This window comes from Stylophora pistillata, chromosome 2, assembly GCF_964205215.1.
Source record: "Stylophora pistillata chromosome 2, jaStyPist1.2, whole genome shotgun sequence".
Taxonomy (NCBI): Eukaryota; Metazoa; Cnidaria; class Anthozoa; order Scleractinia; family Pocilloporidae; genus Stylophora; species Stylophora pistillata.
Genome location: NC_142520.1, coordinates 36,013,207 through 36,026,156, shown reverse-complemented (window position 1 = coordinate 36,026,156; position 12,950 = coordinate 36,013,207). Strand labels below are relative to the sequence as shown.

Genomic DNA, 12,950 nt, shown 5'->3' with positions numbered 1-12,950 from the left:
TTCTTTTAGAACCTCTGCGCACCACGAATGGTCAACACTCATAACAGCACGTCTACCTGTAGCCCGACTTACGATCTTGGATCGTCTAGTTTGGCTATAAAATGAATGTCACTCTTAATGATCGCTCGGCGGCCCGTTGAGACGATAGATCCCCTTTCATGATGGCCTTTCATGCCTTGCGAATTGATTTTTATTACGGTTAAGACTAGAAAATGCTTTACTGGCAAAAGGTTTCAAGTCCAAGATGATTTAAGTTCATTATTGAAGTTAAGCTGAAAATCTGTCTCAAGTAGAATGTATCAGACCAAGCAACACAATGTCGATAATTTTGAATCCGCCTTTTGAAGTACGGTAAGCTCATTTCAATTACAAATAATTTCAAATTGAATATTCATATTTGCGCTTAGTTTTGGACGTGGATCGAGCTTACAAACTGTAAGAAATTGAGCGTTTTCTTCAGCTTCTATGAAATCTAGAAATACGTTATTTCAACCCTCTTGCCTTGGATACGGGTCGGCAAGTTTTTCTTATGCTGGATCGAATGGTTCATATACCATGTCTAGGTTTTGTGCTTTTCACTTTACCACTCCGGACATTGCTTCAGGTAAATAACCTATCGAAAGTTACTTTTGGAAAGAACGTCAGTGTTTCTTTCTCGTTATGAACCTTGTGATAGTAATTTATGGAGTTAAATGTACGGAGGAAGAGCGTAATGCACAAAGCACAATGTAGGACCAACCCTCAGCGATAGCGGCTGCCATTACAGTTCTTCTTGATCATGACCTCGGTGGCAACGCGGGAAATTCGTACTTTATCGTTAACGTAGAAATCATTTATTGACTAACATGTACTTCAATTTTCATTCTTGTACATGTTCTTTTTTTTTTTCTTCAATGAATGAGTTGCTAGCTAGAGATCGCCACACGGCAAACATTGCAAGTTGCTAGAAAGGAAACAAGGCGAAAGGTTGTTTAAGAAATGGATTGAGATAATTTTTATACAAGGGAAATGTAAGTTGTTGTTTGAAAAACCACGAAATAAGTTACAAAATATACCGATAAACTTCTCTCTTTGCGTCAGGACTATTGTGAAGTCGTCAACTCGTAATGGTCTCGAAATATTACAAAGTTTGTTATCATGAAATCGCCATGAATAACTCGCATTCAAGTAATTTCCAAAGTTTGCTCACTGGCTGCCCCAGAAATCTTTGCGTAAACACGAGGATCCGATAAGCGTCAACTAATTCGTTAGATTTTATAATATTATAGTGCGTTGACCTAAGGCGTGTTTTAAGGTTACTTCCCACCTTCGCGAGTGTCCTAAAAAAAAACTCGTATGCGGACTAGTTTTACTAAACTCTTAGCAAACTATACATCAGAAGAAAGTTTAACAATTGCAGTCTACGAAAGAAACATAATTAAAGCGATTTTTCATATGGGAAGCTTCAGGACCCAATAAGGCGTGAAACGACCGAGGGTTATTCTTGTGAATTTATCGGGTATCGGATGCCGCAGCACCAGCAAAATGTCTCCCCTATGTTTCCCCTATGTTTCTATTCACCCAAGTGCCGTGTGAAAAGTAGAGTAACTTCAAAAAAATATCTTTATGTTTGCTAAGTGAAGTAAACGTTTAATAGTTGAAATGTGATAAGTGTAAGTAATAAACTTACTGTTTTTAGGATTGTTTTTTTGGGGTTTTTGTGCTGCTCTGCGTATGAGGGCTTTAAATTCATAGAAATTTTGCCCTTTGGCGGAGTCGGCGACATTAAAGAAAAGGCCGACTTTGTTTATCATTTGCAGTTTATGAGCTTCAGTGGTGATAACAAATGCTTGAACTTCCTCCCTTCATTGCGTGACGAGAGCAAAAAAAAAGGCTTCGAAGGAGATTTGGCAACCCTGCGATCCAGCCTTACTTATAAGCATTTGGTCACCAGAGTTTTCTCGCCCACGCGAACGCATGAAGCCTTCAGGAACACAAGCCCGCGAGAGGTCTGTCCAGGGTCTAGCTCTGACAATAGGGACCTTTAGCATCCCGTTTACTGCAAACGGCAAACGGCTGCTAGCGGTTTGAGGTTTCCCGTTTGCCGTCGTCACCAAAATTGAATTTAGCATGGCGTTGACGTCTTTTCGCGGGAAAAGCCTACCCTTTAAGAGCCTTTTTATCTTCTTCAAGTTATTTTGAGATAAGGCCATTCATCCTTTCTCTACAAGCTCGCCCTCAGAGCACGACGGGTCTTTTGTCTTCTGAAAAAAAAGGGGAAAGTACCCTCGGAAATTCCTTATAATCAGCGGGACATTTTGGCCTTCGCTGGGCCGCTTCGGTCGCCAGCATCACCTCTTGGCAAGTGTTTGGCTATCTAAAAGGCATTTTCTAGAAATGGAAGAAGGCATACATTGATACAGAACTCCACAACTGTGCTTCTTTGCATGCACATGTTTAGGAACTCCGAGCCGCCATTTTTTTTTCAAGTTTTTTCGCCACTCGGCTTTCTTCCATTTAGATCATGCAAAATACATTGTTTTTTTAATCACAAAAAAACCACATTTGGGTCCATAAATGGTAGAAAATTCTTACTAAAAGTGTCAAACGTACGTTGGTTTTGTTAAGGGGCCAAAAAAGCTTCCCGCAAGTCACTTACGGCTGGAGCGCCTTTTTCCCGTCGAAACTGGAACCGCAAACTGCAAACGTGATGGCAAAGCGGTGGTCACGTGACCTCCTCAGGTTCGCCGTTTGCCGTAAACGTGATGCTAAAGTTCCCTAATTAATGCCAGATCACTGGAAAACCTTTTCCCGACATGTCTTACAACGCATGCTCCATCTCGGCCCGTAAGGGGTGGGCTGAAATTCGCCAGGAGCCTACCCCCCTTAAATAGACACATGCTGCTGATTTTAATTTTAAAGTTGGCTTCTTCAGTTTCCAAAGTAACAAAGCGGTTCAAAGAGTGGTGGTAAGTACGATATATAATTGTTCATGCATATGAATGTGCTGATGGACTAATGCGGCATCTCATTAATTTTACAATACATATTTCAGCGCCTTTACAACCAGAGCTGCTCATACCTAAACCATTTCTTTATTGATTCATATACTACCACATAATTTATGGCCTTATAAGGACGTCGTTCTGAGTAATAAACACCCTCTTTGTTTTAACAGTTTTTTCATATATCAAGGAGAACAATTCTCTTGCGCATTAAAATCAATACTTCAGTGTTGAGTCAAATTCGTCTCATTCAAACCTACCAGCGCTTGGACAACAATCAAAACGCCTTTGTAAATCTAATGAAATAAACAAGCCTAATCTGTGCACAAAAAACGTCCTGAGAAGTTTACAAGGTAAAGTGTACACATCCTGTCAATCGCAGGGTCCGTTATTTTCTGCAAAACAAATATTCCAATTGAAGAAGAACGGAAAGTTTTGTTGGTGTTTGTAGTGTAAGAATGGGCGAGATAGGGCCATTCAAAACTGAAATTTATTTGATGAAAATGTTATCACATGAGCAGAGATTCTTCTTGTCATAAAATCTCCGTTTGGTCACATCTAATGTTATTCTATCGGCCGGCCTGAGTAGCTCAAGGTGTCGGTGGTAAAGAAGAGGATGTACAAATCGCACAGTATTGTTACATTTCCAATTAATTCAAGGCGGTCAAATCTATTTTTATTTGATAAGTTTATTTTGTGCGCTTGAAGGAAAGCGATTAATTTTCAGGTTCCTGAGACAAATCGAACTTGAATCTTTACAATTGGTACCTGTTGTTCCCTCTTCGCTTTATCAATTTTTTTTTATTTTTCACCTATCAAGTTTTCACGCCTCTCTTTCAATGGTTATTTGCATTTATCTTTGTTTTGCAGAGAAGGTTCTATTTCAGTTTCTTACTTTTGGTTTCATTGGTCACACGACAAGAACATCAAACAAGACAGGCTTCTTTTCTAAAAGGTTAGTAAAACAAATTAAATTTAGAAATAACATTTTTCCCCTTCACAAAACTAAAATATTTTACACTGAATATTCAATGGCAGAAGATTTAAAAGTCGAAATTATCTTAGATTTTGTCAAAGATTTGTTGCTAAAAACTTGCCTTAAAATGATCTTATCTCCAAAATAAAATGATTAACTCAGCTCTAGGGAGGCCTTTAACTTCCACGATCTAACTACAAAGTCTCCCTTCTAAACAAAGATGTGATGTTTTTAATTTGTGTCTTAGGTTTTCCAAACGAATTTGGTTTTTCCGATTAAGATGTTAATTTTTTTTCACAAAAAGTTATTTTTATTCTTTCTCTGCTTTGCAGAGAAAGCTTTATTTCAGTTTCTTACTCTCGGCTTCCTCTGTCATGCGATCAGAATACTAAACAAGACACACTTCCTTGCTCAGGGGTAAGTAGAAAAACAGAGAAAACTTAGCTTACATTCCTTTCACCTTTAAAAAGAAAAGTGTCGTCACCACCTTAAATAGGGCGCAACAGAAATAAAATTCAAGAACTGCAAATTCTGATGTAAGAAGGAGCCCAACAAAATATTTTTCAAAGAGCATTGTGAGCGAAACGGAAAGTCGTGTTGATACATCTCTGACCAAGATCCTATCAACTGCGGTTTAAAAATCTCGTCGCACACATTTTGAGTGAGTTTTTTTAATCGATCAAACTCAGTACTTTGTTCTCGCACGAGCTGCCTGCATTACGGCTTTCGGTCTCATCCCTCAAACAATTAAAACTCTAAACAACGCCATTTTATTTTTAAAAAGGTTAGCAACTGAAAAACTAAATGAAATAATAATTAGCCTCTTCTCGATTTTTTTTTCAAAAATAAAAAATAAAAAACAAAAAAAACTATTGATGGCAAAACGTCCCAGCACTCAGAATTAATGATCTTATCAGCGATACCTCTTTTAGTTCCTTCACATTACCTCGTTGGTCAGTAGGGAGAATTTGGTGTTGCTTTAAGAAAACACCCTTAGCTGACAAGTATTCTCTTCGCTTGTTCACTGAATAATATGTTGATTTTGGAAAGAAAAGCAACATGCACCTCACTTCTGTAACTCGAGGGTGTTGAGAAATCAGTCAGAGGGCAACTTATAATTAAAAACACGAAACTCTTGCACTAGCTCTTTGTATTCTTCTTTGCTTTACAGAAAATTTGCAATCAGTTTCTTGATTTTGGTCTCCTACCTATCCTAAGATCTTTTCTCTTTCAAAGGTGAGCGACGAAACATTTCAGGATTTATTCAGAGGATTGAGACTTGCTTACATGTACAATAGAAATTAATGATTTGATTTATGATTTATAAGATTCGCCCACAGGCAGGGACACCGCAACAGCTTGCGCCAATAACTTCGGGCCCTGTAGACCCACCCATCCCACCCAGGGGATGACATCCATCACACAGTAATCTCGCGTTTGGGAAAATAACGTCTCCTACCCCCAACCCTGCAGGAGACGGGACCTCCGTTTATTCGTCCCCATCCGAGAAGACTAGAATATCTAACCATTTCTTGATGTTATAGAAAGGTAGAGATAACTATGATAGAGATAAACTTGCTTATAATAAGGATAACGCCCTCTGAATTAATGATGAGTCTGTTTACAGTCTCACCACTTGATTGCTGTATGGTATATCAATATTGTAAAGAGAAGCTACATGTTCATCACTTCTGTGATGATGGAAAATACGAAGATCCCACGTGTTATTTAATGAAAATGAATCTTATGAGCAACCAGGGAAACAATTTTTCTTTCATCTTGGTTTTTTTTTATTTTGGTGATTTGCTATTACCAACCGCATGAGTAAACGTTCTAGTTATTTTCATTTACGTCTGTTTGTCTAGAAAAGTCTCATTTCATATTTTTACTTTTCTTTTCACGTCACCATCAGGATTTGAAAAAAAAAAAGGATGTCCTGTTCCTAAAGGTGAGCTGTTCGTTTGTTTTTATAGTTTCTACATGTTTATCATTTCTTAGTTTCATTTCCTACGAATTAAACAGATCTTATTATTTTACCAACCAAAACATTTGGAAAACCTGATAGATGAGTTGTTGAAGAAACGCGAATGTAATTGAATAAAATGAGAAGATTTTTCATTATCTTAAAACCAAAGCGTTTTGATAACGAGTGCGCGGTTAAAAAGCTGGGTAGCATCTTCGCTCTCTGCCCAGTTTTACTGCATTACAATCATAATCTTTTCAGTTTTGAAAACAACCATTGAGCAATCTTTGACAACAGTTATATTTTCTAATTTCATACATTTGAACGCAGTCAGAAATACCAGCACAAATCTATTTGTCTGGACATAGTTGAAAGGCTTCATACTTGTTTATTCTGTAGAATGTGATTATTTTTCGTTGGATTTATGCTCATCAAATTTGTCCGCCACAAAACAACAAGATCTATGTCTTGAAGATGGATATCTCCAGATCCATTTTAGATATACATCGATTTTCCCCGATTCTGAGTGAAACGAGAATGGAAACCAGAGCAGAGAGAGTCCCTGGATTTTGGAAGATATCAAAAGAAAGAATCATGATCCTGCCAGGATTTCACGCAAGAATTTTAGAAACATTCACGAGTCACATATATACACAGAAGGCAGAACTTCAAATCTCTCTGATTGTGCAAGTTTCTAGGAAGTTTTAGACTTCTCACGAAAATGACAGGAAATTCACGGGCTACGTATATTTCAAGAGGCAAATCACGCCCCACGCTCGTTCATAAGTTCAAGAATCACGCTCGCTTTTCTGTAAATTTCCTTTTTTCCTTTCGGCAAGAAATTCGAGCCGCTGCTTCATTAGACGTGAGAAATAATTTAAGACAATTACTCAATTGAATTACGTGAGTGAGTCACTGGTCACGGTGTATTTCAGTAATTGCTGTTATCGCAGATTACGCAAAATAAAATCATGTAGTTTGGTTCGGAAATTTTCATACAGGCTTGAATAGCTTAAGCTTTTGAAACTCAAATATAAACTGATAACAAAAAACAATTTTATTTTTAAAGAGTTTCTCATTAAAACGTTGACCCGGCGCTAATCAATATGATATTTGATACGTTGTTCACCTCTTTCGTCACGAGACAGAATAACTTGTCAGATTTTAGCCGTTCAAAATGTTAAAATGTAAAAATGCACGCGGGAGGTTTGCTAAGCACCCAAGAAGCTAGAGTCGCTCTCGGCTATCGCCTCGAGCGACTCTTACGCTTCTTTCGTGCTTAGCAACCTCCCGCGTGGATCCATAACTCAGTAGTGTACGCTGCGGTGTTTACCATTTGTTAATGCGAATGTAACCGCTGTTCTCTGGGTGAAACTTATTTAATAGCTGATCCAAATCTGCTCCAAGATTATTTGACTGAATTCAAACCAGCTGATTCCCTTGTGATTGGTTTGAATAAAGAGTGAAAAAGAAATGTTGCCCACAGACATTTGTGAAAAGGAAGAAAAGAACCACTTTCCTGAAAACTAGCTTAAGGACTCCAACAATTTTGTTAATACTGTTTTTTAAGTTTCCTTTTTTAATTCTATTCTACGACTACAAACAGGAAAGAGTGGTAATGAGTGAAGCTGCAAGAATCCTGAAATCAGTCCAGATAGGTTTAGATGTCGCCATATTTCTTCTCAACACTGATTGTGGCCCACAAGGGACCGAGTTATGCAATGAATGTGCAATTCTACTTCAAAACCTTGATTCTGGTACTCACCTTGATATCTCCGATGCACTATTCAATGCGTACAACGCCATCTCCGGTATCACAAATGCGGAAAGAGATGCCAACGAACTTCTATGCAAGTTCCACCTCGCTGGAGGACTAACCATACAACTAGGCGACAAATATAGATCACAGAGCCGGTTTGTAGAAGCAAAGCAACTCTTCAAAAGCGTACTCGCCCTCATGCAAACGATTGGCCACAAGAGGGGAGAAGTAGTGGCTCATGATAGACTTGGAAATGTATGTGTCAGTGTCGGTGAAATGCAGAGGGCAAAAAACCACAACCAGAAAGCTCTTGCCATCGCGATAGAAATTGGCGACAGAAAAGGAGAAGGAAGTTATAACGGGAACCTCGGATTTTTGTCTCATTCCCTTGGCGAATATCAAAAGGCTAAAGAATATTACAAGAAAGGACTTGCCATCGCTATACAAATTGGCAACAGATTTGGAGAAACAACAATCAGTGGGAACCTTGGATGTTTGTTTCATTCCCTTGGCGAATATCAGAAGGCTAAGGAATATTACAGGAAAGCACTTGCTATCGCGATAGAAATTGGCCACAGACAAGGAGAAGGAACAATCAACGAGAGCCTCGGATGTTTGTTTCACTCCCTTGACGAATATCAGAAGGCTAAAGAATATGAAGAGAAAGCACTTGCCATTGCGATAGAAATTGGCGACAGGCAAGGAGACGGAAGAATTAACGGGAACCTCGGAACTGTGTTTTCTTCCCTTGGCGAATATCAGAAGGCTAAAGAATATTACAAGAAAGCACTCGCCATCGCAATAGAAATCGGCGACAGACGAGGAGAAGCTCAAAATTACGTGAACCTCGGAACTGTGCTTGATCCCCTTGGCGAATGTCAGAAGGCTAAAGAATATTACAAGAAAGCACTTGCCATTACGATAGAAATTGGCGACAGACAAGGAGAAGGAATAATTAACGCGAACCTCGGAACTATGTTTCATTCCCATGGCGAATGTCAGAAGGCTGAAGAATATGAAGAGAAAGCACTTGCCATTGCGATAGAAATTGGCGACAGACGAGAAGAAGGAATAATTAACAGGAACCTTGGAACTGTGATTTCTTCCCTTGGCGAATACCAGAAGGCTAAAGAATATTTCGAGAAAGCACTTGCCATTGCGATAGAAATTGGCGACAGACGAGGAGAAGCTGAAAATTACGCCAACTTCGGGAGTGTGTTTTTTTCCCTTGGTGAATATCAGAAGGCTAAAGAATATAAAGAGAAAGCACTTGCCATCGCGATTGAAATTGGCGACAGAGGATTAGAAGGAACAATTAACAGGGACCTTGGAGCTGTGTTTTTCTCCGTTGGCAAAAATGCGAAAGCTAAAGAATATCACCAGAAAGCTCTTGCCATCGCGATAGAAATTGGCGACAGAAAATCAGAAGCTAAAGTATACTGTAGTCTTGGAATTTATTATTCTTCCGTCGGAAAAAATCGGCAAGCTATACAATATTTGGACAAAGCGCTTGGCGTCAGTATAGCAACTGGTAACAGAGAATTAGAAGCTCGTGCTCTTACTACTTTGGCAGATGTTTTTGTTTCTGTCAATGAAAGTCAGAAGGCAAAAGAACATTGTGAGAAGGCACTTACCATCAGCAGAGAATGTGGCCATAGAAATGCCGAAGCACGAATTTACATTATTCTTGGCGAATTGTACCATTCGCTTGGTGAAAATGGCAAGGAAGAAGAATATTTGGAGAAAGCTTACTCCATAAGCAGCCAGCTTGGAGACAAAATGACGGAGTTTAGAAGCCTTTTCAGTATTACAAAGTTCAAGTTATCACATTCAGAATTTGCAGAGGCAAAGGAATATCTTCTTCGATGTATTGGAAAATACGAGCAAATCAGAACTTTTCTGAAAGGAAACAGTGAATTTAAAATGTCTTTGTTGGAGGAACGCGGTACTTTTCCCTACCAGATACTCACTCACTTGCTTTGCGATGCTAAAGAAATTCAAGATGCTCTCTATGTAGAGGAACTGGGACGAGCAAGAGTCCTCGCAGAATTAATGGCAGACAGGTACTCCGAGGTGAGTCAAATCTCAGCTAATCCACACTCATGGGTCGGGATTGAAAACATCGTGAAAAGAGAAAGTAACAGTGTTTTTCTGTATATTTCGTACTTCGAGCGGTATGTTTTTCTCTGGGTATTGAACGCAAATGGAGACATTTACTTTCGAGAATCAGACAAAGTGAAATTAAACACTCTTGATGCTGAGCAAGTTTGCGAAGTGGAAGGAATTTTAAAAAAGAGTGCCGCTGGCTTTGGCGTTTTACCCGCAGCCAACTGCGAAGATCGATCTTTGCATGACAATGTGACGATATCTCTTCATGAAAAGAGCCGAACAAATTTACGAGGAGAACAAACCAAAGATACCGAAAGAATTCATCATTTGTGCTACGAATGGATCGTCACACCTGTAGTAGATTTACTTACAGAGCCTGAAATAATCATAGTTCCGGATCGTTTTATGTACCGAGTCCCATTCGCTGCCCTGCGTGCTGGACCCGCCGAAGAGTATTTATCGGAGAAGTACAGAATACGCATCCTCCCTTCTTTGACGACTCTCCAGCAGTCAAAGTGGTGCACTGGTAGTGGGTGATCCTACGGTTGGCACAGTGTATTACAATGGACGTCTCGTTGACATTACACCATTGTTCTGTGCAAACAAGGAAGCAAGGATGATTGGTCAACTGCTGGACATTCGGCCTTTGTTAGGAGGGTGCGCAACCAAGCAGGCGGTACTTCAAGCAATACCTTCAGTGAGTCTGATACATTTTGCCGCACATGGAGATGCCGAAAGAGGAGAGATTGCACTCTCCCCAAAAAGTACTGCCAACGGTATTCCACAAGAGAAAGATTACCTCCTGACTATGTCCGACATTCAAGGAATTCAAGTTCGAGCAAAACTGGTTGTACTCAGCTGTTGTCACAGTGGGCGTGGATTGGTTAAAAAGGAAGGAGTTATTGGAATCGCTCGAGCATTTCTAGCATCTGGTGCACGTTCAGTGTTGGTAGCATCGTGGGCCATAGATGACGAAGCAACGGCGACCCTTATGAAGCATTTCTATGAACACCTTGTTCGTGGAGAAAGTGCCAGTGAATCTCTTCACCAGGCCGTTCAATGGTTGAGAAGCAATGGCTTCCCCAAACCTTCCCAATGGGCTCCGTTCGTGCTGATGGGGGATAATGTGACATTTGATTTTATGAAAAAAGGGTAAGTCTGATTATAAGGAGAAATTTTCTATAAGAAACTAAATAGCACATTTAATTTTTTCAGTTGACCACATTAAGGTAGGTTTGTTCGTTTTTAACTAGTGCCCGGAAACGGAAAACTTGAGGAACCGCTTCCTAAAATTGGCCTTGAAAAAGAATTTCCTTTTGTATGGAAAATATTCAGAAATAACTGTTTAAGGTTGATACCATGCTAGATGCTATGACGATGAAAGTAATATGAGAAACTGAGGCCAACTGTAAAAAAGTTAGCTTTCTTTTATAAAAAAAATCAACAATAACAACAATTAAATGATAATCTTGAAGTCGCTTTCGCACCGAGCATGGTATGTGCGACAATAATTTGGAAAGTTTGGATAATCATAACGAACGACATTGAAGAAGAAAGTAATTCCTTTGGTAAAAAATCTGTTCCGTTTGCTTTGAAGTTGAAGTATTGACAAATGCAATTTTTTTTTCAGGAAAGAAGAACTGAAAGGGGATAACAAAGAGGCAAAGAAAGAAACAGAGTGACAAGTGATCCTACACAAAGATTCTCCCACCTGCAAATTGATTTTAAATGGACACTAGTATTTTTCTGCGTAGACATTTTGATTTATTTTAGAGTCAAGAAGTCGATTTTTGCATACTTTTGGTAAACACGGTTGAAGCAAGCGACAATGAAACCTGCAATTCAACCGTTAGATCTATTAAGTATATCAATAGGTAACTGAAATTGAAATAAAGATAAAAAATTGAACGCAGGAAATGAGCTTAATGTTTAAAAATGTAAAAATGTTGGCAAAGATTCGTCAAGACTCAAAATCATCATTGTTTTACATAACCATGATCTGGTTTTCAATTATCCCGTAGAAGGCAAACTTGATAATCAAGGAATGAATAATGTTCGCGATTGTAGGAGATAGTAACATAACAAACAAACGGAGGAGGGAACAAAAGGTGCGCGAGATACTTTATAATAATCTAAAAGTTAAAAGAAGAAGGAGTGCAATATGCTCTAAACAAAAAATTGTAGCAAACAGAGAAGAAAAGAGAAACATTATGCAAATTGTTAAGGTAAAATAAGGAGAAAACATTGCCCGAGATACCATCGCAATAGTTAAACAGAAGAGTGCAAACTACCATTTCGCAGGATGTTAACGAGACAATCGGCCAGAATTCATAAAAAAAGACTAGCAGACTAGATTCTAATTTAAGATACAAATGTAAATTGGAAAAACAGCAAGGCAAATATTAACTTGGAAATCAAACGGAGAAGAAAAAAAGTATTGCACAGGATTCTGACCCAAATTTCAATCAGAGAAGAGAACGTACTATGCGCAAGATACAAACAAAACAACCAAACGGAGAAAAGACAAAATCAGTATGTAATATATCCGTAACAAACGAAAGTAAAGGGAGGAAAAAGGGGACTAAACTTTGATGAAAACGTCATATTGGAAAGAAAAGGAAAATGTATTGCGCAGAACATTAAAGTAAAAGTCAATAAGAAGAAGGGAAGAAATAGTGCAAAAGGTAAACTGAAGTAACAAACTGTAAACGTGGGCATGTTACGCATGCGTGAGTTATGTTTTAGATGGATGGGTTGAGATAAGACATTTTTAGCGACTTATTTTTTCGATTTTGTAAAAGAAAAAAAGCGTTAACTTTCAAAGTTTCCAACAAAAATACCGTTCGATAGAGAGCAAAAAATACCCTTCTAATTCATATGTAATAAACTCAGACATAGGCATTTTGTTCTCTGTTGTCACTGTTGTGTAAACAATTTTGATGTCACGCTTACTATAGCCTCCTTTACAGCCTTCTTTTGGTCTCGTCACACAACGCGCTCTCTCCCCCCGTGGCGTGACGAGACCAAACAACGGTTGCGATCAAGACTTTGCTTGCTCATATTGGTGCTTCGGCTCGAGCGTTTTTAATTTAACCGCAGAAAGCAAACCAAAATTTCATTTTATCTCCGGGAGACCTTAACCAAATATATTTCACGTTC

General features: G+C 38.8%; 1 protein-coding gene across 3 annotated transcripts; it reads left to right on the top strand.

Annotated features, from left to right (window-relative positions):
- The first annotated feature begins 2,283 nt into the window (after positions 1-2,283).
- LOC111345926 (tetratricopeptide repeat protein 28) lies at positions 2,284-12,692 on the top strand. Of its 3 annotated transcripts, XM_022953214.2 has the most exons (6): positions 2,284-2,948; positions 3,855-3,939; positions 4,293-4,377; positions 5,132-5,908; positions 7,530-10,943; positions 11,422-12,692. In XM_022953214.2, the coding sequence occupies exons 5-6, from the start codon at positions 10,408-10,410 to the stop codon at positions 11,471-11,473; spliced, it is 588 nt and encodes a 195-aa protein (XP_022808949.2). In that variant the 5' UTR covers positions 2,284-2,948; positions 3,855-3,939; positions 4,293-4,377; positions 5,132-5,908; positions 7,530-10,407; the 3' UTR covers positions 11,474-12,692. The 3 variants fall into 3 exon arrangements, with proteins under 3 accessions (XP_022808949.2, XP_088603857.1, XP_088603858.1); XM_088747731.1 differs by having other exon boundaries at positions 4,293-5,908; XM_088747732.1 differs by lacking the exon at positions 11,422-12,692 and having other exon boundaries at positions 7,530-10,477.
- Positions 12,693-12,950: the final 258 nt, after the last annotated feature.

Excerpts from the sequence above, each read along its gene's own strand:
- LOC111345926 (XM_088747732.1), top strand. The coding sequence starts at position 7,542 with ATGAGTGAAGCTGCAAGAATCCTGAAATCAGTCCAGATAGGTTTAGAT.